The sequence below is a fragment of the Polyodon spathula genome, chromosome 11, assembly GCF_017654505.1.
Source record: "Polyodon spathula isolate WHYD16114869_AA chromosome 11, ASM1765450v1, whole genome shotgun sequence".
In the NCBI taxonomy this organism is placed as follows: domain Eukaryota; kingdom Metazoa; phylum Chordata; class Actinopteri; order Acipenseriformes; family Polyodontidae; genus Polyodon; species Polyodon spathula.
Window position 1 is genome coordinate 3,256,352 of NC_054544.1, and position 27,700 is coordinate 3,284,051.

At 42.0% G+C, this 27,700-nt stretch overlaps 1 protein-coding gene across 7 annotated transcripts in view; it reads left to right on the forward strand.

The window, feature by feature from the left end:
- The window catches only part of LOC121322894 (arf-GAP with GTPase, ANK repeat and PH domain-containing protein 1), a 197,854-nt gene that overhangs the window by 121,093 nt on the left and 49,061 nt on the right, over positions 1 to 27,700 (forward strand). For all 7 annotated transcript variants that reach the window (XM_041263443.1, XM_041263445.1, XM_041263446.1 and 4 more), the window contains 4 exons: positions 2,773 to 2,928; positions 3,313 to 3,405; positions 18,867 to 18,971; positions 23,909 to 24,077. In XM_041263443.1, coding sequence (XP_041119377.1) covers positions 2,773 to 2,928; positions 3,313 to 3,405; positions 18,867 to 18,971; positions 23,909 to 24,077 — 523 coding nt within the window. The remainder of the gene's footprint in view (positions 1 to 2,772; positions 2,929 to 3,312; positions 3,406 to 18,866; positions 18,972 to 23,908; positions 24,078 to 27,700) is intronic.

The window sequence follows — 27,700 nt, forward strand, 5'->3', positions numbered from 1 at the left end:
CCACAACACCATCAGCCAGGTACTGCACACCACAACACACATCAGCCAGGTACTGCACACCACAACACACATCAGCCAGGTACTGCACACCACAACACACATGAGCCAGGTACTGCACACCACAACACCATCAGCCAGGTACTGCACACCACAACACCATGAGCCAGGTACTGCACACCACAACACCATCAGCCAGGTACTGTACACCACAACACACATCAGCCAGGTACTGCACACCACAACACCATGAGCCAGGTACTGTACACCACAACACCATGAGCCAGGTACTGCACACCACAACACCATCCGCCAGGTACTGCACACCACAACACCATCAGGTTTGGTTGCATTTGTATGATGTGTTGTATGGGGGTATTGAATGGATTGGAACTTTAATTTACATTGCACCTGAATCCATGGATATTAATTACTTTCCATTCCATTCCACAGTAATTAGAAATAACTGCACAATGCTAAATCTGAATTTTAAGGTTAAAAACCTACCGTAAGCTTATGAGAGAAACCACCCCTTTTTTATATGTGATTATGTACTTCAAAGATGCAGTGTAGGTATCTGCATCTTCACATTTGTTCTGTTTCTTGAGCAGGTGAGAACCCCTTGGGGCAAATTGACCTCATTACGATTCCTGATAGCAGCAGCAGCAGTCCCGCACACAAGAATAATAATAATATTGATAATAATAACGGAGAATGCCTTTCTTCTATTAATGAGTGCATTTACCAACCTTACCAATCCAATTAAAATGCGAATTTGTACCGGAATTAAAACATTTTACTGTAACTGTAAGATAGTGTCAAGAGAAGTGAGGCCAGCAAAGAGAAAAAATCATGGATAGTCAGGGTGGTGATGCTGGTCTATTTTTGGCTTTGGCCAATAAAATTATTGGTTGAGGGATTCAAGTTTTCTTCTGTAACCTGCTTGAATTATCCAGCTACTGCATTTGTGTTGTAAATCCAACCTTGCATCCTGGTATCTTAGTGTAGCAACAATTCTTTGTTTTATTTAGAGACACACACATTACAGCGTTTGTTTTTGAGTTAGACATGTGGAAATCCATGCTGTTTAAATCAGCTAACTTTTTTGCACAAAACCGCAGAAAGAAATTATGGCTGATAGGAGCCGGTGTCATTGATCTGCAGTTTACATTGAATTGATTTGGAACAAAACAGTAAAAATCTGTTTTTTAGCATCAACACGAACTGTAAAACAAAATCTTTAATTCATTATTTTAAATCTTTCTTCCTTATTGATGGCTTTTGACAGTGATGCCAGTTAACAAATGATAATGGCCTTTCCTGACAGTTTACAAAGCTCTTAGGAGGCTAAACCAGGGCTGCTTTTGGTTGCAAATTAATGTTTCACGAATGTTTAAACCCAGAAAAGAAGACTGAAGAAATATCCTAAATGCAAGATCTTGGGCTGATGAAGGTGACCCATATTGTAGAGGCATCATGTTGCAGCATTCGCTTTATTTGTATTTAAAGGGACACCACTTGAATTGGAATTGGAAAGTGTATTTTGATGTTGCATCTTGGGAAAGGATCGTATGAGCCTCCAACATGATCTGTCAGATGCAATTCCAGGTCCTTCCTTCCGTCTTGTCTTTTGCCAGTTGAGCCCCCAGTCACCTGGAAAAATAGAAATGACCTTTTAGGTTGAGCAGATGCAAGTTTTAGTTTTTTTTTTTTTTTTGGTTCAATGTCAATGCAGGTCATTTATTACAGGCGTGATAATCCCCTGATTAGTGTATGGTTTGCTACACTAGCTTTGTTTATTGGTAATCAATTTGAATTGATCAGACCATTCATTTGTATAATAAAGTTGGTGTGACTGGAGCAGAATTCTTCCCGGGACACAACCATTCACCTTTATTTTAGGTACACCTTTACAAGGGAAAGTGCCTGGAAACCAGTGTAACCTAGTTAAGAAACATCCCACTCACATTTTAAATTGAGCCAATCCTGCGGTGCGGCTGCTGTATATATTTATTAAAATATTTAAAAAGGGAAAAAAAAAACCTTGAGCTACAGTGTCTCATTTGCAAGAGTGTTCTGAGACAATTGCATTATGTGTTTACTGGGGTATATTAATTATCAGGCATGTAATTAATGGTCTCAGCTTGTATTCTCACGGCTGGTAATAAGAGCCATTCATGGAAATTCTTTTGAGACCTGCTGGTTCAGACCACCAGCGCCTACCAGCCTGACAATACTGGCATCAATGGGAGCTCAACTCAAGCAGAGGGTGATTGATGTCAGCATCCCAGCAGATGGCAATCTCCAAGACACGAGCGAGCCTGATTGCAGTGATGTGAGGCCGGAGCTCCTGCATTGTTCCAGTCCTTAAGGGAATTCATGGAACTGTTCTGAAAAAGCAGACTGGACACCGCTCGTCTTACGATAATGGAAGCCTTTCTTAGAGAATCGATCAGTAGAGATTTGTCCAGGTTCACATGCAATCTTATAACAAACTGCGATGTCCTGTTCTATCTTCTCATTATCTTTTTTATGCTGCTTCCTATTGCTCCAGCGTTTTCCTTCTGTTTCCCTAAAGCTGATATTCCGCTAAATCGATGCCTATTGTGATTGGTTTCCTTGATGCAGAATTCCATGCAGCACTGTAACTGCAACACTTTATTTTGCACGTGATAAACATGTATTCAGTTGATATGGTGGTTTGTAGTCATTTGTTGAAGTTGATTTCAGTTCCGTGCTGATCGCAGGTGTTATGTTTTGTCTTCTCTTTTAAAGACGAGCAATGGCGGAGGCAGCCTGAGTGATTACTCCTCCTCCGTCCCCTCCACCCCCAGCACCAGCCAGAAGGAGCTGCGGATCGACGTCCCGCAGAGCGCCAACACGCCCACGCCGGTGCGCAAGCAGTCCAAGCGCCGCTCCAACCTCTTCACCGTGAGTACCAGCCCACAGTAAATCAACAGGACACAACACAGTTGGCCTTTGATTCGTTTGCCCTTTACTGACTGCACCACCCAACGGCCACCTGTATTAGATCTACTGGGTCAAGATGGCCTAGAACTGCTGGCACTCGGTGGTTATAAGTGATCTTATTATTCTGTCCTATGATTTTAGCATAGACGACCACGTCAACAAGAACACCAACTTTGTGTTGGTAAACTGTCCTGTTCCCTTGTTATGTTCTGCATTGGCAGAAGTGGTCTGATGCTTGTCCATTTTTGCCTCTGCTGCCTGTGCACAGCATTTGTCGATCGCTGCAAGGTAGAAACGAGCTGTGACTTTAAAATGTAACTGAGGGGAAATATGTCTTCCCTGCAGTCTCGGAAAGGAAGTGATCCAGATAAGGAGAAGAAAGGACTGGAAGGCCGGGCAGACAGCATTGGAAGCGGCCGCGCAATCCCAATTAAACAGGTACACATCAGCTCGCCGTCTGTGGCGGAATAATTGGGGCCAGCACCAGCTTACTGTTTGAAAAGTTCCCTGTGATCCGACGTCACACAGAAACGGGCCTCGTTTGATGCTTTCTCCTTGATTAGCGGCGAGAGCACACACTTGACATCAATTAGACAGAGGTTCTCGGGTGTATTGAAATGAGATCATTAGGATGAGAAGTTGGAAGATAAAGAGAGGGGGTCCTAATGAAGTCTGTTGCCCGCATGTGGACCTATCTCCCGTCTCCTGTGCCTTTCAAATTGAGTCTTTTGTGTGTGTTAGCACTTTGATTGGAACATCACAATCGACAGGGGAAAAATCAGAGAGCAGCACACACAGACCCCCTGTGATCTGAAAAAAACTGTTTGAGTTATCCTTAATTTGTCATGTTTGGAAAAAGAAAGACACAAGTTTCAGATGTGTTGTAAGAATGAGGCAATTAGTGGTGCTAATCATGACTCCCTGTGTCATCTGCATACCCTTGTTTGTAGTTTGCTAATGAACAAATTGTAGCTGTGTTTAGGGTCCCCTTCAAATGAGATCTGCTTTTTAGCAGTTCTCTGCAGCTGTGATATATACCACCTTGCGAACACTGGAGTGCTCATTTGACAACTTTAAAGCATAATCTTTCTGAGTTTGAGCTCCCTGTCTGTCATGAGTCCTGTCTGCACACATACAGTATTCAAACTAAGAGAAATCCAACAGATGAGTCCTCTATTTATATATTAAATATGTATACAACATTTCTCCACTGAGGCCCTTCCTATGTGCAGTTGGCATGTGGAAGCACATTTGGCATGTATGCGGTTGCAGCAAAGCAACGAAGTAAATACCTCATAGCTGAACAAATCGTGCAAACAAATGGCTTGTAAGCGATAGGTTCAACAACACTGTTCATCATCTGCTGAAATCATGCATGAGGTATGTAGGTCATGCTTACATTTTTACTTATATCTTGAAAACTGCTTGTCCAACTGTGATGATACTTGCAGAAAATTCCTTAGCATACCTTCTTGAGTTTGAGTTTTATTTTGAGTTCAAGAAGAGCATGTCCCTTCTGGCTTGCCTGTTAAAGCTGCTGGAGTGTCTGCTTAAGCTCACAGTAGTGCCTGGATTGACTCGGAGTCACGCTGATGCTTTGCAGTGGGAGAGACTCGTGTCATGAAGAATTCAGGTGGCGATGATTCCAGAATCTACAAGACTGGGTTCTGTGATCTAAGGATTAAAGCAGTGGTTGATATTGTGACACTGTGGCTAACTTTGCTTTAGATCTTGAAAGATCCAATCAAATGAAATTGTATGAGACTTGTTTCAAATCAAGAAGTTCTTTGTGTGTATACAGTAATGAAACCCCAATGCACAATTTTTGTTCAAGGCTTAGCCGTACCAAAGCAGCAATTTGTTGTTTGAATTCCCTTCCTGTGCAGAATAACTTGGTACACACTGGAAGTCTTCATTTTAAAGCTAGCTTTTGCCTCTTTTCATCACCCTTAATGATTAAGGACAGGTCCTAATGAGCTCAAACTGTTGCCACTGCCCGGCTGTCCTGAAATCTTCCCACTCTGAAACGCAGAACAAAAGATCTAATGGGTAGAGGTGTATGAAATATAACAGAAGTATGGGTAGACCTGCACATTGTCATTTCTTTTCTTCCTTTATAGATAGTTATAGAAGATAAAAAGTGTGCACCTGTAGAATAGTTGGCTGCTCTTTAGGCCAGAAAAGATGTATCAGAGTCTGAAGGGTGCATTATAGCAGCTCCCCAACACCGTCATAGCGTCTGAAGCAGTCAATCACCATGCACAGAAACCCAAACACTGCATGCAGAATCTAACAGCCCGTATCTCTGGAAGACCTCAAGAACAGCAAAATGTCACTGTGCCTCAGACACCACGAGTGGCAAAAGGAAGAACACTAGGCATCTACAGCCCACATGTGACTGCTAAAACATTTCATTGTTGAGCAGTTTTGGTCAGCTGTGTTGCACGTATTAAATCCACTGGGCGTGTTATTCCTAATAGTAACTTGGCCAGGTGTAGATAGTAATATTAAACACTTCGTTGTAGCTTCTGAGGCCGTTAATTTGTTTTTAGTTAACAGCCAACTATCTGTCGTCCTAGAATGTGTGTGTTTTTTTTTTAATTTTATGCAAGTTAATGTATGTTTTTAGGTCTGTTAACCCCCACAAACCTCCTTTAGTCAATTTGGGTGAGCATCGCTGTCACAAGTTTTAAATTGTAATTCTGCAAAGAGGATATTAAGGATTTAGGGTGGTTTTGGAATGCTCTCAAATAAAACAAACCCATCCAAAGTAATAAGAAGAGGAGCCACTCAGATGAAATTGTTAAAAGAGGAAGAGTACAGCGTCCCCGGCAGTGTGCGGAGTGGGCTTGTCTCTTATTCATGTTCCATTGCGGGCAGAGTTGTACATGCATAATCACTCGATTGCAGCGGGAGCCCTGCGAGGTCCCGTCGTGACATTTGCATAAATCTTGTTAAGTCAATGGCAGTTAATGAAGTACAAATGAGCCTGGAGAAGGTGACATGCAAATCGCTGCTGGCAGATGGGAGGTCTGTTTTTATGGCAGGACAGCTGTGGTGTGTGTGTGTGTGTGTGTGTGTGTGGTGGTCGAGTCGGGGGGTGGGGCAATTTGGGGAGTCAAAAATTCTAATTTTCTATTATTTATAAGGTTGTAACAGTTTTTGATTAGTTATTTTTCAATCATTATAAGATATATATAATATATATATTATATATATATATATATATATATATATATATATATATATATATATATATATATATATATATATATATACACATACATACATATATATATATTAGTGTGTATATCTGTATATATACACCTATATAGCTCTAGAAATGAAAGTATACAATTTCAGTATGTAATACAGGGTATACAGCAAGCATTGATAGATACTGATGCATATTGTAGCAGTGTAACTATGCAGGATTGACTATGACAGGATTCACCAAGTACTAAGCATTTTTTATTATTTTTATGATAGTTTTATTTGAAGTTATGCAAGATGCACTTTACATGTTAAAATTTTGTAATTATTTTTGACTGCTTATATATTTAAAGAAATTAAGATGATAAATGATTTCCACTTAATATTGCTGGTGGTGTATCGGGTGATGCAAATGGCACTAGGTGTCCCAGGTTCTCGTGTAATGGTCCCAGGGCTGTGTGTGTGTCTGTGTTTGTGGTGTGTATGTGTGTGTCTGTGTTTGCAGTGTGTTTGTGTGTGTGTGTTGGCACCTGTGTGCGTTTTGGGCCGCAGCTGTATCTCCTGTAGGCTTTCGCAGGGCCTCTTTGTCCATCATATTCAAAGCGTTTTCTGTAAGCCAGCCTGTCCAAACTTCACTCATCAACTCTGTACCCTGCCCTGCCAAAACACATTCATATCACATGTCATGACTTGAACACTTTGTTGCATTCTCCTAAAAATCCTGTAAGCAGGACTAAAAAAACTAAAATAATCAAATAAAAAAACAAGTTAAATGTATGTATGTAGAAGCTGTGAGCTTTTAAAAGCAGCTTGCCCACACACAGTACTACACAGGGTTAACTAAGCAGAAAATCATTTTAAATTAAACTCTCCTAAAGGAAGACTTGCTCGCTGTCATATTTAGCCAAATGCGGATTTGAGGAGTGCTTCATCTTGACAGAGAAAATGAATGCTCTTCCCCGGTAGTGAGCCGTGTGGGGCAGCACAGTGCGGTGTGGATCTGATTTGAACACTGAACTGCTGTTTGTGAAACTCCTCGTGTACTCTCTCCCCAAGATGTCATCGGCAGCGGAAAGCTTAACCGTCGCTGGTTATAAATGTAGCACTTCATCGTAGGGAAATGCTTGTAGAGTCGTTCACAACACACTTGTCATTTTGTTAAGGAATCAATCAGCCTATCGATTCATCACAGCCCTATGGAGATTCACAGCTCGCAGGCCTTGCTTTTTACTTGCTGGCTGAAGCACGGGCAGCTCCCAGTCCTAAGACATCACGCTAAGCCACTCAGCCTGTATGGGTTTGGAAGTGGCTGGTTACTCAGGGAATATGGCAGACAAAGCAACTGTTATGGTTGGTAATACAGACTGCTGTGAGTCATAAGTTTAACCATCTTATCTTTTTATTTAATAAATCTAAATGAACCGAACTGCCATGTTTATCTGTATGTGTCTGTGTTTAACACTTCAGTCTGGGCACAATATAAATGTTGAAAAATTAAAATACAGCATCAGTACCAATTTAAACAATATGTACAAAACAAACAATTAACTAATGAGCAGCTTCTCCAGGAAAGGTGGCTGAGGGATGCACGTGGGGGTACCTTGTATTTTTAGATGTTTTGATTGCCGAGTTTAGCTTTAGATTCTTGGGTGTTTGTAGATATCTAACCATTTGATTGGATGAGTGTGCTGATTGAACCTCTTTAACAAGTGTGATTGTCCGTGCCTGTACATGCTTTACTACGCCTCTAGCACTTACATCTTGTACCTTGTGAAGCACTCTGATTAAAAATAAGTGAACAGCAGAGTAGGTTTATAATGTGATGAATCATTTATCTGGTGTCCAGTTATAGAATAAGTTCTTGACCTTTCAAACCTGAGATGTCAAAGAACCTGGATCTAAATATGAAAAAACAGCTTCACCTGCGGAGAATTTAACCCAGGGGATAAGCAATGGCACCTGACTCAAGCCTGTTAACCTGTACTTAATAGAGTGCACTGCTCTTGACAAATACAACAAGGTTGCAGGGGTTATTCTTCTTTGCTTTTTAAAACTGACTTTGTAGATCACAGTGTTGATGATGAAAAAAAAGAAGAAAAATAAATTAAGCTAAAAAGATCAGCAGATCAGTCATGGCAGCCCAACTGCAGAGAAATGTTGTGTAATTGGACACTGGAGACAAGGGGTGGTATTTTACCAACACTACAACCAGAGCATGCCAGGATAATAATGAGCCTGCTTATTGCTCGCAAAAATAAAACAGAACATTTTCTGCTTAGAGGCAAGAAATTAATTTTGGAATTGGATGTTAATTGATTTGATAATTCCCTGTGGTCTTTCCTCTTCTGAGTTTGCTCGTCTCTCTCTGTCTCAGCATCTGGTACCACAGCTCCCTTCCTCTCCAGACCTGCTTTTCCTATTAGATCTGCTGTGTCTTTTCCCACTGGAATGGAAATTCGGGTTCATCTTTAACCCCACAAGGAATTATTGAGCAGTTGTTCAAACAGATGACCAGATCCAACCTCTCAGCAAATTTTAAGCCCTGTTTTGTGCACCTCATTGGAAAAACTAAAATGTAGGATGCTGACCTGATGTACAACCCCCAAACTGCATGTACCAGCCTAAATCCCAGCATGTGGGGCAAGTTATACTCTTGAACTTACTGTGGTTGTTCTGCTCGTACTGGAATCAAACACAGCCCTGTATTTGCCTCTGTGTTGCTGCTGTGGTTCACTTCACTCTATACCCACGAGTCCTTGTTCTCGCGCTGCTGTCCAGGGGTCCTGCCTCTCTCCCCTGTGCTCTGTAGCTGCAGTGTAGCTTGTGAGATCACAAGGCAGCGCACTCATTATCAGGTTTATTGTTCTACCACTCTTACACAAGGTTACCATGTTACTTGGCTCTTAGTTACAATAAATCCTTTCAAAATTGCCTTCATTAGAACATGCACCTCATTAAAGCCTGCAGTATATGCGGCAAGCAAGGGCACTTATAATGAGGGTGGGGTGCATTTTGCATTTTTTCTGCAATTAAACGGTAAAGAGTTTCAAGTTTTAGTTTGGTTATTGCTAGCCTGACTGTACTTCTGCAAAGGTGGCGGTGGATCCCTGGTGTTACAAGTCATAGCTTCAGCATTCTTGCAGTGCAGACACTTACTAGGAAAGCTATAACTTGTTCATAACTTTCTCATGCTGTACTAATGCAGTAAACATACAGCAACATATGATGTTGTTAGAAAAAATAATTATCTGTACAGATCAAAAATACTGCTACCCAGAGCATTTAATCTATTTTTTTCCCCATACTTTATCCATCATGTTGGATGCAAAACAACTCATTTTAAATAACTCATGTTCAACATTTGATGAAGTGCGTGCATTGCAACAATTGCTATTTTCCTCAAAACTGTATATTGTTTATTTTTTATTGGTTCTCATGTGGAATGCTGATGTGGATGTTCGGTTTGCCATCCCTGTGTTATAGTTAAAGCGTTCCCCCCGCACACTTATGTGTCTCTTCCCCAGAACGAGGAGTGTGCACTTCCTACAGATGTCAGAGGACTCCCTGACAGTTGCGATGTGGTTAATAAATGTGTTGAGATTTATAAGCATTGTTTACAGAACCTGTTTACTTCTAGAACTCTACCAGCATCTGTTCCTTGTTCCTAATTAGCTGCTAATTACGGGAGAGCTCTGAGTGTGCGTCTGTCACCAAACTGACTGAACCGTTTTGCATGAACATTAACAAGTTAATTTGCAACGGCACTGTTGCTATGAAAGGATGAAACTGAGGAGCGAAGTGTTGAGGGGCTGTGCAAACGTTGCTGTGCCAGGTTTGAGATGAGAGCGAGGAACCGAGTGCAGCTGGTGTCTCATGGTGGGTTAAGAGGAATATCCCACTGTTCCATTAGATCGCACGTCCCCAGAGCAAGTCGCTTCTGCTTCGGTGCCACATTGTAGTTTATTTAATAAAATATTCCACCAGGAGAAATTGTGTTTTAGTGATTTTTACAGAAATGTCACAAGCTGCTGGCTTAAGGGCCAAGTTAACCACTCTATGAGCTAGTGTTGCAACCTGCTACCTTGATCGTTATGTGTTAAGTAGTAATTGTTATTGTTCTTAACTCCAATCGCTGTGCTATCTTGTTTGTAAAATAGACCTGTGTGCAAATGCTTTCAAGTAATACAGAATAAACTGAATTTAAATTGTTAGCTTCATAGGTAATTTTTTTAAACTAAGAACCGTAACACATTCCAGTCTTTGCTGAAAGCCTTACTCAAGGTACAGTGATATAATACATCCTAGCCTCGTCTAGTCTTGCCATTGCCGTGTGATGAATATTCTGAATGAGGGATGCTGTTTGTGAGTGCTTGTACAGCATGGACCTGTTCCATCAACAGTTACTGAAATATCTGTGTGCAGGGTTTCTGACAGCACTTAATGTTTCCAGATACAGTGTTTGTCTGGTCGCGGTTGATTGATTTCTGACTCTGAGCGTTTTATTCAGTGTTTATGACAAGCATGCATGGAGATGTTTGCCAAATGAGGCCTGTCTTTAGAGCGGAGCCTGAAAGTGGACGACCTTCACACAGAGGGGCCAGACGAGGTCATTAACTGACCCAGGCCCCATTGCTGTTAGGGAATCCCTTTGTGAGGCTACTTACAAACGTGGGCTACATGTTCATTTTTATTCTTTTGGGTAAGGGGTAAGAAACTGCATTTTATTTCTGTTTTGGGGTTATTGCAGCTGTAATAATCTGAAATACGGGGATGACAGTCGTCAGTAGAAGTCTGCCTCTGTTGTGCATTCAGAGAGTTCTAAGCAGCATTGACTTTTTTCTGTGTTCAATTGGCTCGTTAATTCGGGTGTTATTTACCCTGCAATTCATTAGTTTTACTCTGCAGCGGACAGGCTGTAATTTCACGCCTTGCAATAAAAGATGTCTCATAATCGGCTTCATTTAGCAGCGAAGGAATTTAATGAAATTAACTGCAGCCCTAATTAAGACAGTGAATATTAAACACCCGTCATCAAGGCTTTAACGAGAAGGACAAGGTCCGCCTTCTGCTGGATTAATAAGAAAAAGAAAGAAAGAGAAAGAAAGAAATCCCTTCCTGGTGAACAAGCTGCCTGCTATAGTACCTGGCAGCTGTAACACCCATTTCAGTAGTTTTCAGAATTACCGTATATATCTGTTTATTTTGTCCTGCAACAGGACTCAGTTGCTTGATTGCTTAAGGTTTACCTGAACATGGTAATATAAGACAGCTAGAATATAGCAGCATTACTATACAGTACATGTCATATCAAGTATGGGCTTTTTTATTTTGCTTTTTAGTATGATCAAATCGTTTTGATTTGGCTGTTGTGTTTCTCTTGGAAGAGAAGATCCAAGTTCAAATCTGTATAGCCGTGCATGTATGAGTAAACATAGCAAATAATAAAGCAAGGGTCAAAAGGTCTTCAACCCCAAAATAAAAAAAAATAACCCCCCTGAAAAAGTTTTTTTTTTTTTCCCCCCATCTCACTGTCAAAAAATGAGAATTCAGTGAGGTTTTATCTCCTAATGAATTGAGACTGCTGAAGTAAGGTTTGGGTAATTGAGTTTATAATTAATTATCCAGAACATGATAAATCAGTTGCAGAGAGATTTTTTTTTCTTTTCCCGGTATTTTATTTTATCTTCTCTTTCCCGTTCTCCCTGGGGCCTGCCCTTCTTTGTCCTTGTGCTGTCAGGAAGACTTTATCTCAGACCCCCCTGTATATGTGTGTGTGTGTGTGTGTGTGTGTGCGTGCGTGTGTGTGTGCCCCAACCCTGGTCTCCTGGGTGCTCACTGTGGCCTCAGCTCTCCCTGTGTGTGCAATCAGTGATCCTGTCTCCCTGTGCCGATGATAAATTAGCAGGAGGTGTGAAGGCGAGCCGCCCCTTGCAGATCGGCTCTCCGATAGAGGAGCGCAGCTTTCACTGGGTGTCAGTCACTGAGCTGCGGCCCCAGAGGCGACTGACACCCGCTGACAGAGAAGCGGGACGTCCAGAAATCAGAAACGAAGCAGTCGGCGGACTGGAGTCCACGTACAAAGGAAACCTTTAATTTGCTCAGCTTTCCGGGGAAGTGTAGAACAATGCCGGAGCCGAAATGAGATTCCATGGCCCCTTTTATATTTACCTTTATCTCCCAGATTGTATTTTCTTTTGTTGGTAATGGAACTAAAAGAAGATTTTTTTTCGTTTGTCTTTTTTTGTTTCTGAGGGCAAGGCATGATGTAATTTTCTGAGCAGCTGTTGAAATTATCCATTCTGTACCAAAAGAGTTACTAAATGACTGTCCAATGGACAGATTTTTTGTCAGCCCTTTAACAGAACATGACCCAAATCAAAATGGTTTTAATTGCGTTGCTTTTCTTAAATGTGGAGCATGAAAAATTAGGACTTGAATTGAGACCCTTTTATGGAAGTTTTTTTATGTCTTTGAGTTATTTGTTCTTTATTTTCCAACGACTGCCCCAAAACTAAACTGAAAATGTGATTTGGTGGACCAGTGCCTGGTTCACAGTAAAGAAAAGAGCAGGTCTGGCAAGAAGACTGCACTTCCATATACCGCCTCTAGGGCCTGTCTCCAGGGCAAAGCATGAGAAGCAAAGCATGTTGTATTTATTAAGACAGTGTGTTTTGAACGCATTAGAGGAGACTCTGTGCTTGGGACAGGAAGGGCGGATAGCTTGTTTTCCTTGCCAAGTCGTAGAGGTGGAGCAGGTGATTATTCAGATTTCCGATGTGCAGACGTGGTGGTTACCACTGAACACTGAACTGAAATACGTTTCCTTCTCAAGGGGGGCTGTGTTCCTTTAGGTGAGCATTCTCACATTAATTGCAAGCAGCATTGCCACAGCCTGCACTGTACACCCCTAACATGCTGTGGCAGTAGCAGCATTTAGGGCTGCCTCAAAATCAGCAGTATCAGGAATCAAAATATCGTTCATTTCCGTTGTTGACCTTTTAAAGGTGCTGGTCACAACGGGTCTTTGTTCACACCGCGTCGTTATTCCTCTCTGAAGGGTTTGCATGTTCTTGACGGCAGTGGTATAGTGGACTGGCTCCTGTACTTTATATGTACAAGCCTCTCCAATTGTGATGAAACTTGTTTAGGACTTTATAGCAATTTACTGAAAGTTTTAGAACGTGGAGATATGTGTTTCAGGTACGTTTTTACACGTACATTTAAATATATCTCAAATGCTTATCTGATTGTGAAGACACATGTGTATTGCTCTCTGGAAAAGGTTTGGATTTTTGCATTTAGTGTGGCTGGGAAATGCTTGTTTAAAAACACAGATGCATCATTGCTGTGTTGCTGCTGTTATCTTTTATCTGCAGCTCTACACTAAGCCACGTTGTGTACTAGTCAGTTAAGGAGTGGTTTGGAAGAGGCTTATGATGATACTTATAATTACAAACTGTACTGTGATCTTGGTCCGCATAGTGCTTGAAGCGTAATAATGACACTTCAAAGGGACTCTAAGGTGTTCAATATCAAGTAGTTAAATCATGCAATATTGGTGTAGATTAAATAAGTATACTGAAATTACAGCGATATAGTGTTCAAGTAAAAAAAACAAACGTAAACCCAGTTTTCAGTTTTTTAAAAGGAAAATGGGAACCAGTACCATAGTGCGACTTTAATAATGACAAATAACACCCATCAGAAGTGAGTGTGCCATTCAATTAGCCTCACTTCTAAAATGATAGCCTGTCATCTCCAGCAATGGATGAGGAAAATTAATAAATTGCACCCTAAACAGTAGGGACACTTAATAAACGTTGGCCAGTTTAGCACAGCATGATGCAGTGGGGCTACCTTTGGCACCAGATTCCATGCCTTGAAATTGTGCCCGTCTCTTTATTAATGGACGCTGGCTGCTGCTGACAGCTATGTTGCTACTGGCAACTTTCTTCATTTAAAATTAAAGCTCTCGTCAAAACCCATTTACTACGCTGCAGGGTGGTTTTAATTTAATTTTTTTTTTTGCACTCAACTTACAGCAGAGGTTTCTTCACTGGTTCTCACACAACAACTGCATAAATAAGGAGCAGTTGTATGTCTGTATATCAAAGGTGTGTGTGTGTGTTTGCATCTGCGTGCATGTCTGTGTTTAAAAAGATCAATGTATGGATTATGCATCTTGATTTATTGTTTTTACCCAGCATTGTACAAACTAACACTGCACCTTGTTCTCAGTTCTTTGCTGTAACACACACAGTACTGTAGACACAATCTCTTGGTGAAAACCATGTGGGATCGTATGGGGGCGCAAAAGTTTCTCTACTTGTCCTTCGTATAGGTGTTGCAAAGCCAGCAATGTTTGCTTTAAACTGGCCGTGTCTCTTTACAATTAAAGCGATGAATTACAGTACTGGTTATTTAGGGAGGCAGTTTGATCTAGTGGCAGTAGACTAGTAGGTCTATTCAAATCCCACCTCAACACGACTGTCTGCTGACCTCAGCAGCACCACGGTTCCACTAGGCAAGAGGTGCTGCAGCCCTGGTTTGTAAAATATTCTCGTTGTGCTTCTGAATCTAATATTTAAGGATTTTGTTTAGTCGCTTCAGTTGGACAGCACAGGATTCCTCTTTCCCCTCTGTTGTTTTTAATTGAAGGCAAAACAAGGAGTTGGGAAACCTCATAAAGGGGTTCAAGGTTCTGTTTACACGAAACACGTGTGTGAATGCTCGCTGTTTGTGGGAAGATGTGTATAGAGGGGGAGAATCACATGCAGCTGTAAACCTCAGACAGTTAGCTGGGTTATGTTTCTTATTTTATTATTGCAAATTAGTGCCGAGCTCTGGAGAGGAGAGCAGTTTAGCCAGTTATTTTGTGTTTGATGAGGATGCCGAGGTGATAAGCTCTCGTGTCTCGCTGTTGTGTTTGAAGACGGTCTTGGTGATGTAGCCGCTGCAGCGGGCATTGTGTAGAGCCTGCTAATGACAGAAGGGTCACTCTGGTCAGCTGACCTGTGAGGAGCAGCAGGCAGAGCTTAGCTAGCAGGGCAGTGTGGCTCTGAGCCAGCGTTCTGTTCACAGTGACCTGCCGGGCCTTCAGAGACGCTAACAACGCAATTAAAACTACTCTTCCCAGGATAGAAAGGAAAGCAAAGGTAAGGTAAATAAGAGTCCAGAGTGATATACACCCTTCCTTGTCATGCTTGTTGCGGTACTGCTCAGGGTTTGCAAGTTAACTTACACTGGTTTGTCTTCATGGATCCCAGCTTTGAAAAAACATTGCTTTCACTGAATCAAAGAGTACTGGTGTAGGCAGATTAGATTGCTGATAGCCAAGGTTCAGAGTCTCTGAATGGTGCAGGCTATATTGAGCTGGAGCAGGTCACTTTGCACTTCTACCAGCTCCCTGTGGACAGCTCTTGTCTCCATCTCTTCACAATATTGCCGTAACAATCGTGGAGACGTAGTTGATAGCATTGCGCCCGCTACCCCAATATCATTCCTCCCCCTCCCCTGATAGCATTGCATACCCCCACCCAGATTCGTAGCACGGGGGAGGGGGTGGGGCTATCGTAGCACGGGGGAGGGGGTGGGGGCTATCGTAACACTCCCCACCCCGGAGGGGATTCGTCCCCCCGGGGGAGGGGGTGATAGCTTATGCGCGGGGGAGGGCTAGGGCTATCGTAGCATCGGGGGGGGGGGGGGGGCTATTGTAACGTGGGGAAGGGGGTGGGGACCCTCCCCCCCACCGCGAGGGGCTATTGCACCCCTTCCCCCTCCCCTGGATAGCATTGCGCTCCCGATAGCATTGCCCCCCGTAACACGGTAGCGTAGTTCCCCTCGCCCCCTCGGGGGCATTGTGCCACCTCCCTGATAGTTGCGCCCCCGGGGGCACTGCGCACCCTCCCCCCACCACCCGGTAGCATTGCGCCCCCTGATAGCATTGTGCCCACCACCCTGATAGCATTGTGCCACCTGATAGTATTGCTCCCACCCGATAGCATTGTGCCCCCCTTCCCCCCGGGGGGATAGCATTGGGCCCCCGTGATAGCGCGGGGGGACCCCATCCCCAATACCTGGGGTAGCATTGCGGACTATCCCCGCCGGGGGGGATAGCATTGCGCCCCCCTTTACTCACCACTCTGACTGATTGGCTCATTTACACTCCGCCATCTCCAGCACCCAAACCAGATCAATACATCTTTGTTGGTAAATAATTGCTATTGAGCAGGGTTTTAATATAAATTTATGAGCATCGTTTTGTCATGGCCTCTGGGCACACCGAGGTACTGCGCTATAGATTTCCTATAACGGTTAAGATTTATTACATTAACATTGCAGGATATTTAAGACGAAAGGTAAGCACTGCTTGGAAGCAACCAAAGAGTAAGGCAAAGTCAATTCAATTCAGTAGGGATCTTGTACAGCTAACCCCGCTGCTCCTGACCATTCAGGGTTATGCGTTGTGGAGTTTGAAAGCCTGCAGTTCATTGAAAGCAACTGCGTTTTAAGTATGAGGGCACTGAGTTTGTTTTTGTCGAACGCTGTATGTTTTCTTAAGGTGATGCAATCCGTTTCATTGTGGCATTCTGATGAAGTAAGAGTGTACACCCCATATACAGTGTAATGCACAGCCCATATAGAGCAATCAGAACAGATGTGTAGGAGTGTGTGCATTATACTGTAAAACATTAGTAGAGGGCAGTGTTGCTTCCAGGAGGCCTGGGGGATTGTGGAGCAATTAAGTAATTAATAAAACGTTTACCAAGTCAGCTTGTGCTTTTAAACTTCAGTGTACAGCAGACGTGCTTGCGTTAACAGTGTGCACATTACTTAATTGATTTCTTATTGACTTTAAAGTTGCAGTTACATCTGTGTATGTTTCTCTGGGCAACCGTTCTTGTCGTCAATGAACTTTGGTGATTTTATTGCTGTTTCATTAACTGAGGAGGCAGACTTCACTGCTGAGGTTGTGTTCATTAGGTGCAGTGCAGTTGCTTTGCATGTTAATAAATAAGAAGCAGATTTACTGCTTTACACATTGTTTGTTGAACAGCTGTCTGTCTTGTAGCCCATGACTAGCGGTAAAGTGGCATTTTAAAAAAACTTTCTTGGTCAAAACTTCTCATAACGGGTGGAAATAAAACTTCCATTGCATAGCAGTTTGAGCCACTCCTGGTTTCACTGTGAGTCTAATAAGACTCACCTGAGCTTGTTAACTATACACCGTGGCTGATCAAGCTCGTATTAAAGCCTGGTGTGGGTGAGTCTTCTTTGCATCCCTGCATAATAGTTTCACACAGTACTAAATGTTAATGTATACACTTTCTTAAAAAAATAAAGAATTCTTAGATTTTCATTGTTTATTGGCATTACCTTTGCAAAGACTGGTGTTGATGGTGGATGCAAGAGATGGGAATTTATTGCAAGTTCAGGACAGACAGGTGTTTAAATTAGTTGGCGTTTAGAAAAGAAGAAAAATCACACTTAAGGTACAGTTGAACAAATCCCACTGTGCCTGAGGAGCATCCATCCCATCCCTCCTGCCACGGATCGCAATCTGGGCTCTCCTGATGGGATCTGCAGGCTGATGCTTTGAGGTCTGGTTTGATCTCTGGCTTGATCACCTGATTTATTTGGCCTTCTTGATGGGGCTGTGGGGTTATCACAGGGCAGCGATCCAGCTCTCCACCCCTCAGCCTCTTTAGAGTCAATTGTGATGGGGATCATTCGCAGGTAAGCACCTGATAACAGTAACAAGTTTGTTTAGAGTCTAGGTGATTCCTGGGGTCGGGAGGGGAGGCCACCTGCCTTCAGCAAATACCCTCCTGGGGGTCGCCCTTAACCTGCCTGACCTTTTAGGCAAAGAGATTAAACAGGGTTGATCATAGGGTTAGCACAGTAAAAATACCCTGCAAACTTTGGAGCATATATTAAATAATTAGTATCAAGGTTCTTCATGTCTGTTCATGAAGCACCCGAGCTGATCGGGAAAACCAAGCCACTACATTGGCATTGAAAGCTCCAGAGCTATCTGTAAATAAGTCCAGTGTTTGCTGTGTTCAGGTTTATTAAAGGAAACCGCTTTGACCTGAGCTGGGTTTTCTTGTGTGCAGTTGCTCACTCGGTGGGTGAGAACACTCAAGGTAAGCCCCACATGGTAACCAGGCAATGGGAGCTGTCATTCAAAGGATTATTTCTACTAATCCAACACTTCCTCCTGCTAATCCCTTACATGCTCCTGCGTGGCTTTGTTTCACGGTTAATTTGAAAAGTGTTAAACTAGTCCCTTGTTTGCCCCTGCCAGGAGGGTTTGAAATGTGTTAGCGGAGACCAGCTGCAAAGATGTTCACTTGCTTGCAGGGAAAGCCCTTTTTTTTGTTTGCCCGTTCAACAGTGTACTGCGCTACCTCTTTAAAATATTGTAAGAAACCTGTTGGACTGTATGAGCTATGAGAAATTGCTCTGCTGAGACTGAAAAAAAACAGGTGCAGTATGAAGTAAAGCATAGGGAGGAAACTTAACATGGTACACTGATATACACCATGACTGCAGGGGATATAATGTGCTGTACACGTATTAAACTGGTAACATATATAATGGGGTACTGAATAGACCACATAAGACTGTACTCCCTGTTGTAACTCCCAGTGATGCGGTTGTATTCACCGCTTCTTTTGTTTCAGGGTATGCTCCTGAAGAGAAGCGGCAAGTCTCTGAATAAAGAGTGGAAGAAGAAGTATGTAACCCTGTGCGACAACGGCCTGCTCACCTACCACCCCAGCCTTCATGTAAGTAAGGGATGTTACACAGCCTTCTGCACTGTTAATACAAATTCATCAGGAGCCTCTCCATCACCGCGACGTGGGGGTGAGGATTCTCACAAGCCCTGAAGTTCTTTCTTCCCTTGACATAAACCGTAGTGCAATTCCCAAGTGGCAGGCATTTTATTACTATTGAATGGTAGTTTAGTCAAACTCTTAAGCGATGTTGCCATGTTATATGCCCATCTATTTCTATCTGTTTTTAAGCTATATCAGCAGTAGGTAGCAGCCTATAAAGTGACGTAGGCACTCCCCGAGTTGTGCAGGTGCCAGTAAGTAAAAGCCAGTCAGAGACTGATTTGTGTTCATTAGGCGCTTGTCAAAGCTGAAAGATTGTTGTAATGAAAGCTGTGCTGCGGGAGGGGGGCGCTCCCTGGCAGTCGCCTCTGCAGTCACGCCTCCTTGCCTCCTCGCCTCCCCGCCTCCCCGCCTCGCGTGATCTCAGGGCAGCGAGCTGCCTGATCATTACATTAGGATAAGCTGTGAAGTAAATGAAGCAAGGCTTTATATGGGCTCTGCAAACTCTCAGGCTAGGCTAGGCCAGGACTCTTCAAGGCATTCTTCTCAGGTCTAAGATGACTGGCTTCCCATGCACTGGGGCTTGCCTCGTCATTCTTATTCAAACGCAGCCAGTGACTTATTTGTTGTTTTTTTTTTTTTTAATGAATATTTTCAAGAACATGAAGTTGTTTTCGTTTTTTTTTTTGTTTTTTTTGTTGTTTTTTTTTCATTCTGGCCTATAGTATTAAAGAAACGTAAATAAAAGTTAACTAGTTCATCCTTGTTGCCTTGACAACAAATAATCACACCCACTTATGCTTTTATAGTTCTAAAAACTATAGAAAAATCTTTAAAAAGCCTTATTCCTTTTTGGTCTACACCAGTGGTTCTCAATCTGTGGTCCATAGAAAGGTTACATAATTACAGAAAGAACGCAGCAGCATAGTTTATAGATCCCATTGCAAACCTGAAATTTGAGACCTTAAAAACTCAGCTATAGATGCAGGAAGACAATGCATGCATGGAGAATATCTCCAAGTAACAAAAATGACTAAACTCTCCGTCATATATAGATTTGGAGTGTTTAAAATGTATTTGTTATGAGGGAGTGTTTGTATAGATTGTGCTCACGCGCAGCTTGTACAGTAGCACACAACTAGGCATGCGTTGTGTTGCATTAACATGAATGAAGCGTCCGTGCTGGTCTCAGTCACTCCATAAACAGAACTGACGTAACCCGCAACGTTTTCCTTGTTAGTGACCCAAGCATTTAAAAATGCATATCATGTATTTATGTTGATAATGAAAAGGTAGAGAAAAGGAGGCAAAGTTCACTATCTACGCATTACTACCCCTGACCTGGAGAAGCTATGCATTATTGGCATTTTTAAATGCTTGGTCACTAACAGGCTTTCATTGCGGTTTATGTCGGCACTGTTTACGGAGCGATTTGATACCAGCACTGAGTCTTAACAAAACAAAACTGAGTACTCTTGACAAGCCGAATTACGCACTGAAGCATGGCGTTATCGTAGCAGACCTTTAGATTTTCAAGACAAACTGTTTTTAAGTAGATTACCATTATGTTTCATCAAATTAGTAAAAACACCGGCTGCCCAAGCATTTTTGTTTTCTTCGATTTCATTAAATTGTTGACTTGTTTTTTTTTTTTTGTCTTCCAACGTAGCTTTTGCTTCTTGTATGCACTTGTACAGTGTCATACCTCCGAAAAGAGCAAATGTGACCAAAGGAATGTAACTCCTTTTTAAAAACAATGTGTATTTATTGCAAGTTTTATATGTTGTGTATTGATGATTTATTAATTGAGCTGTGATTCAGCAAAAAATAATTCTGCCATGCATTGCACTCTTTCGCATGGTAAAAAATCCTCAACAGCCAATCGGCGTGCACCATCCAGACATTCCATTTTAAAAATGTACTGATTTTTCCACCTCTCGGTAAATTCTTGTTAATGAAAAGTAAACTAGAACCGTTTTTTTAGAACTCCAATTTTAAAATAACTGCTCACAGAAAAAAGCCCACCATCGCATCGAAACAAAGAAAGGTGAGTCTACAGTTATTCTTAGTATTATAGCGATTATTATGTGTTTATTTTTCAGTCAGCTCTACTGTTTATTGTAGCCACACCGAGATCAAAAAACAATTCAGGTGGTCCACGAACAAAAACGTTAGAGAACCACTGATGCAAACCATGCACTCTGAAATGCACGTAAGCAAGGAGCATTTATAAATGCATTATATCACCAAGGATGGCATATTTCATCAACCTTTTATTATGTATTTTATGACATTTGCACATCTATTAAGTCTCTCTTGTCTCTATTGAACTTTCACCAGAGACAGACCACTGGTAGTTGCTTTATTTCTTCTCATTTATTTATTATTGTATTCAATATTTTTGTATTCCTTGTGGGCCATTTAATTAAAAACAAGTAAACAAAGCAGACTTTATTGTTTTATTTTCATTGCCTTAAAAACATAGAAACTAATGTTGAATCCCCATAGGTTTGTATTTCTGCCAGATTGCATTATTCGTTTGCATCGTATTGATTGAATTATTTCTAAACTGATAGTTCAATGATCTTGTCACTGCATAGCACATACAAGCCAGGCAGCGCAATACCAGATCACTGTTGTCTGGCCAGGGGGCAGTCCACCCCATGTTCTACACATGCTTTGCTGGGTCAGGAACTACACGTCTTTGACTGCCAAAATACAGAACTGTGTTATTTGTGAATGTGGATTGATATTTTTCAGTAATGTTTGATTTTTTTTTTTTTTTTTACTGGACAATTTACATCAGGGATGTACGAAGTTGGTCCTTCCACACCTGGTCTTCATTCCACCGCTGTTCGTAATGGTTTAATTGTACCAATTAAATCTGTACCCAGACCCTCAAGTTGTTAATTATCACACTTTACCTGTAAAACCTGCAGTGGAATAGCCCTCCAGGACTGTGATTGGACACTCCTGATTTAGATGATGTTCAACAGCATAGAATAGCACAGTCCAGAGGTACTGGAATTCTGTGTGCAGTGGAAGCAAACATATGAGCTACTTCACTTCACTTAAATCTTTTAACAATAAGCACTGCAGGAACCAGCATGCTGGTTGTGTCTTAGTCCCCAGGTGTACACAATTCAGTGACTCTGTATGCGGCATAGCATCTCAGTGAGGCTTTACAAGTAGGAAAGCTTATTAACATACAGAGAAACTACATACTCAGTCTCGGACACGAAAACGGGCTGCAACTGTTACAGCATGCTACAAAAACATGAGGCAAAGGAATTGTTTGAAAGCGTCACTGAGGAGAGTGTGAGAGGGAATTGCCGCCTGTCAAGGATCAAAAGGACGATTGATTCTCTCTCTCTCTCTCTCTCTCTCTCTCTCTCTCTCTCTCTCTCTCTCTCTCTCTCTCTCTCTCTCTCTCTCTCTCTCTCTCTCTCTCCCTGTCAAGTACTCTCAACAGCTAGCAGGTTTTCCCTGATCACATCTCATCGGCAACAGAGGCATCAATTAGCGTGTTTGTTTGAGGCTAATTGAATGAAACTCAATCATAGCTCTTAATTGCTTGACTATGCGAAAAGAAATCACATTAATGCAGATAATTAAGTGGATGGCAATAGATGCAACATAATTAGAAGCAAACTCCAAAAGAAACCAAAAAAAAACATTTGAAACAACAGGAACTGTATCGACAGACGCCAAGGCATCCACTGCTGTCCAGCCGGCCCTTGCCCCTTCGAATGTATTCCTTCCTGGAGAGGGTTCTTTAATGCCAGCTCATAAGCCTCCCCCATTTACGAGGTGCAGATGATGAACAACACGAAATGCAGATCGAGTTGAATTGCCTCTTACAAGCTGTTTTGGGTCTGAGATGGCAGTTCTGGGCCCGTCCCTAAAAGCTCTTTAGTGGCTTATTATGTGCTGTTAAGAGCACTTGTCTTTGAATTACCCTTTCATCTACTTTAAAGGTGGGGGGCTGCTTCATCAACTTCGTCTTTTTTCCTATTTTGTTTCATTTCATTATCAGTGCTGTGAGCAGCTTTTCCTGTGCAAATTAAGTCAAGTGCCCGTCTGCCTACCTGCCTGCTCGCTTGCACAAGCAGGATTTGATCCTTAAAAGAGTGGCAGCGTCAGGTTCCTGCTTCAGAGCAGAGCAGAGAACGGGGAGGGTTTATCTAGTATTAGTGTGGTTGCTACTGGTTACAGATGCCGATGTGATAGCTAATTCTTTAACGTGAACTAGAAATCTTGCACAAGAAAAGATGTATGTGTTTTGTGTGCCAGGCTGTGAGCATAAATATTGGTACTAACTTCTACAAACTTTAGAACAAGAAAAAACAAGAGATAATGGTTAAAAATACTAAAACTGCTGGCACGGTAATTACCATAGCAAAACTGAACTGTACATTGGACATTGCTGGGTTCACAATAGCATGAAACCATTGTCTCCAGGCTTGGGGTCAATTCCTGTTTTTCAATTCCAATTTTTTAAAATGAATTCCCAGATTTTTTAAAATGAATTCCCAGTTCCAATCCATCAAATACATTGGAATTGTTATTTTAGCGACATTAATAATTTAATTTGAAGCCAATTTAATTGACTAACAATAGCTTCAATTTAAGTTATTTGTTACCACTGTGAGAAGTTTTAACAGAATGCTGCTAATTGCAGTTTTGCTTGCTGACGTTTGCGACACAAAAGACACTGTGTAGCTACTTATGTTCATTTACAGTTGTTGTGAAGGAGATTAGAGATTCCAGAACTGGAAGCCTATGTAAAACTACATAAATAAATGAATGCTGGGAAACCGAAGTCGGTTCTTACAGTAAAGTTCTCCTGTTCAGTGTCAGTAAATCTCTCCTACGTGTCTCCTCAGGACTACATGCAGAACGTCCATGGCAAGGAGATCGACCTGCTGCGCACCACCGTGAAGGTGCCAGGGAAGAGGCCCCCCCGCGCCATCTCCGCCTGCGCCCCCCTCTCCAGCCCCAAAACCAACGGGCTGACCAAGGACATGAGCAGCCTGCAACTCTCCCAGGCACCAGGTGAGCGGTCCAGCCTCCTGCGGGGTCATTTACAAACTAGCGTGCGCTTCTCCAGCCCCTGAGAACGAGGCTCTCTGAAGACTGTTTAAAACTTGGATTTAACGTTAGTGAATGGAAGCATTAGAGTTTTTATGGCATGTATCTTTGAGGGATCTGGCGCTCTAAGTCCTTGCTTTGTTATTATGGACTACACCACGATATACACCACGCAGCACGCTTCGCAAGGGTTAAAGTGCTAGGACATAGTGGCCACAGGGCATGCTCACACAATTTTGATGAATAGCTTTGATTTTCATTAATAATCTTTGATTCATTAAGTTTTTGCTGCCCCCTCTGGTCACCTGGTTTTATTTATTTCTTTATTTATATATCTATTTTTTAATTAAACAATTCTCCAGGTATGAACTCATCCCTTCCAGGGATAGGTTAAAACAAACACAGAAGCGTGTTCAGTGGGGGTGAGCGACCCCTCTCTACCGAGCAGCACCCCGCCTCCCGCATCTAATCCATGAGTGCAACATCATGTAAGGAAGCTAGAAAGACCAAACTAATAGCATGAATATTCAGTGACCCAGAATAGTAATTATTGTCATGAATATTAATGCCGTGAGACTTCTCTTTCCACTCAGCCAGCTCCGAAGAGAGAGAGAGATGCATATCCTTTATTAAAGCACTGGGTTTGAGGATCCCATTGTCTTGTTCATAGTTTCCAAAAAAATGTGACAGCTGGAATGGAGCAGCCCACATTATTCAGACTGAAAATATTCTTATTTTTACAGTCCTAAAAAATATAACAATTTTATTTGTGATCGCTCTTTTCATGTGTAGTCCTTTTTAACAGGAATCTCCTTTCATAAGCATGTGATTTAAATTCAAATAAAAAAATAATAGGAATCTGTATGTAGGTAGATACATACAGACTGCTACAGCTAAGTTTACTTGTTTAGGAAAATCAACCAAATCAAGCAAAAAACTACAGACCCCAGTTTGAGATCCCCTTAGACTGTCACCAAATCTGATGATGAACCTCAGCCCCTGGTAGAGATCATTTTCAGTTAAATAACATGAAAAACGAGTTGGAATATTTTACTTCACTATATTGCCAATGACTTACCCACCCTAGAAGGATATATTAGGACCCAGTCTGTCCCAAAAACATGGGTCAAAATGCTCTCTACAGGGGGTTGAGCTTTTTCACAATGTAAAGCTATTTTTTAATACAGACTAGACTATCTGTGTTGGAGTTCTTACCACAAAGGGAACACTGAAGATCGCTGGTATTTGGTCTTTGAGTGAGTGAGAAGCTAGTGAAAGCTCTATAACCTCAATAGCACAGGAGCCTGGCCCTTCTGCCCAGTGGTTCAGACGCTCGCTTGCGGTCCGCATGGCTGCTGGTTCAGTCCCAGCCTGCACCCTCTTTCACCAGTGTGAGAGTATGTACAGTATGTGTGTACATCACTCCAGCTCCTCTCTCTCCCTGTCTTTCTGTTCTCCCTCTGTGTCTCAGTGTTTTGTGCTGCCTGCCTTGCCCTGGATTAATGAGCCCGGGGTGCAGTATGACCAGAACCACATGGCTTTGAGCTAAGGGGTCCAGTCATTTTTACTCTTTGAGTGGCAGACGTACAAAAGTAATTGGCTGTGTAATGACAGCTCATTGGCTCTGCTTAAGGATACATTCTCCCCACATCGTGAGGTCCACTGGGATCTTCTGTTTCTCTCTCTTTTTTTTTTTTGTTTTGTTTAAGTCCAAAGCACTGTGATCATAGGCTGGGGTTCTCCCCGCTGGCATTGTGTTGGCTCTGCAGTGAATGTAATCCCGTTGTGCCACTTTCATGTAATCTGGAATTGGGGAAGCGAAACTTCTCCTACATGTAAGGCTTCATCCATTTCTTTTTGTTTCATTTGACTATGAATGTTCGGGTCAAGGAAAGCTGGTCATTATATACGAGTGTATATACACCTTGAGTGGCATGGAGCATTGTCCTGCTGGAAAAACCAATCCTCAGAGTTGGGGAACATTGTCAGAGCAGAAGGAAGCAAGTTTTCTTCCAGGACAACCTTGTACTTGGCTTGAGTCATGCCAAATCTGCCCGATTCCAGCCTTGCTGAAGCACCCCCAGATGAGTCCAATTTTCAGCTTTGCCCAACACCTGGTCGTCTAATGGTTAGACGGAGACCTGGAGAGGCCTACAAGCTACAGTGTCTCGCACCCACTGTGAAATGTGGTGGAGGATCAGTGATGATCTGGGGGTGCTTCAGCAAGGCTGGAATCGGGCAGATTTGGCATGACTCAAGCCAAGTACAAGGTTGTCCTGGAAGAAAACTTGCTTCCTTCTGCTCTGACAATGTTCCCCAACTCTGAGGATTGGTTTTTCCAGCAGGACAATGCTCCATGCCACTCAAGGTGTGGATGGAGGATCACCAGATCAAGACCCTGTCATGGCCAGCCCAATCTCCAGACCTGAACCCCATTGAAAATCTCTGGAATGTGATCAAGAGGAAGATGGATGGTCACAAGCCATCAAACAAAGCCGAGCTGCTTGAATTTTTGCGCCAGGATTGGCATAAAGTCACCCAACATCAATGTGAAAGACTGGTGGAGAGCATGCCAAGACGCATGAAAGCTGTGCTTGAAAATCAGGGTTATTCTACCAAATATTGATTTCTGAACTCTTCCTAAGTTAAAACATTAGTATTGTGTTGTTTAAAAATGAATATGAACTTATTTTCTTTGCATTATTCAAGGTCTGACAACACTGTATCTTGTTTTGTTATTTTGACCAGTTGTCATTTTCTGCAAATAAATGCTCTAAATGACAATATTTTTATTTGGAATTTGGGTGAAATGTTGTCAGTAGTTTATAGAATAAAACAAAAATGTTCATTTTACACAAACACATACCTATAAATAGTAAAACCAGAGAAACTGAGAATTTTGCAGTGGTCTCTTAATTTTTTCCAGAGGGGTGTGTGTGTGTTTGAAAAGATGACCTCCTTGATAAAATACATAATATTTAATTCAAAAATATATCTGATTGATCCTATTGAAATGTTCCATCGTTTCCAAAGATTGATTAAATGTTTTTGTTGTGTGTTTGATTTTCCATGTTCACTTATGAATGCTTGTCACTGACTGACTGCCAGCAGAACATTTTGTGATATGATCATTTAAATTTTTAATATGAAACATAAAGGGCCCATGATATGAACTGATGTGATGACATTAATAATCTGCGGGGGGGGGGGTCCTTATAAGTCAGCAGTTACAAGATCAAAAATATACCTGAGTGGTAATTATACTAGATAAAAAAAAAATGTCTACAAAATAGACATTAACTGATGGATAAAATCTGACAAATTTTGAAATGCACTGCTTTGTGGTCTCAGCATAGTATGTGTAGAATGGAAATGTGTCGCCCTAAATGCTGAGACCAGGCTTTGTTAGCAGTCCTGTATCTGTCTAGTCAAGGAGTCTGCAATGACCAACTGCCACCCCTAGAGGGCAGTCCCTGAGTTAAGATCTTACCTGCTGTTGAGCTCAATAAAAGCATTATGTCTCCACTTTTACACACACACACACACACACACACACATACACACAAACACACAGTGCCAAGAAAAAG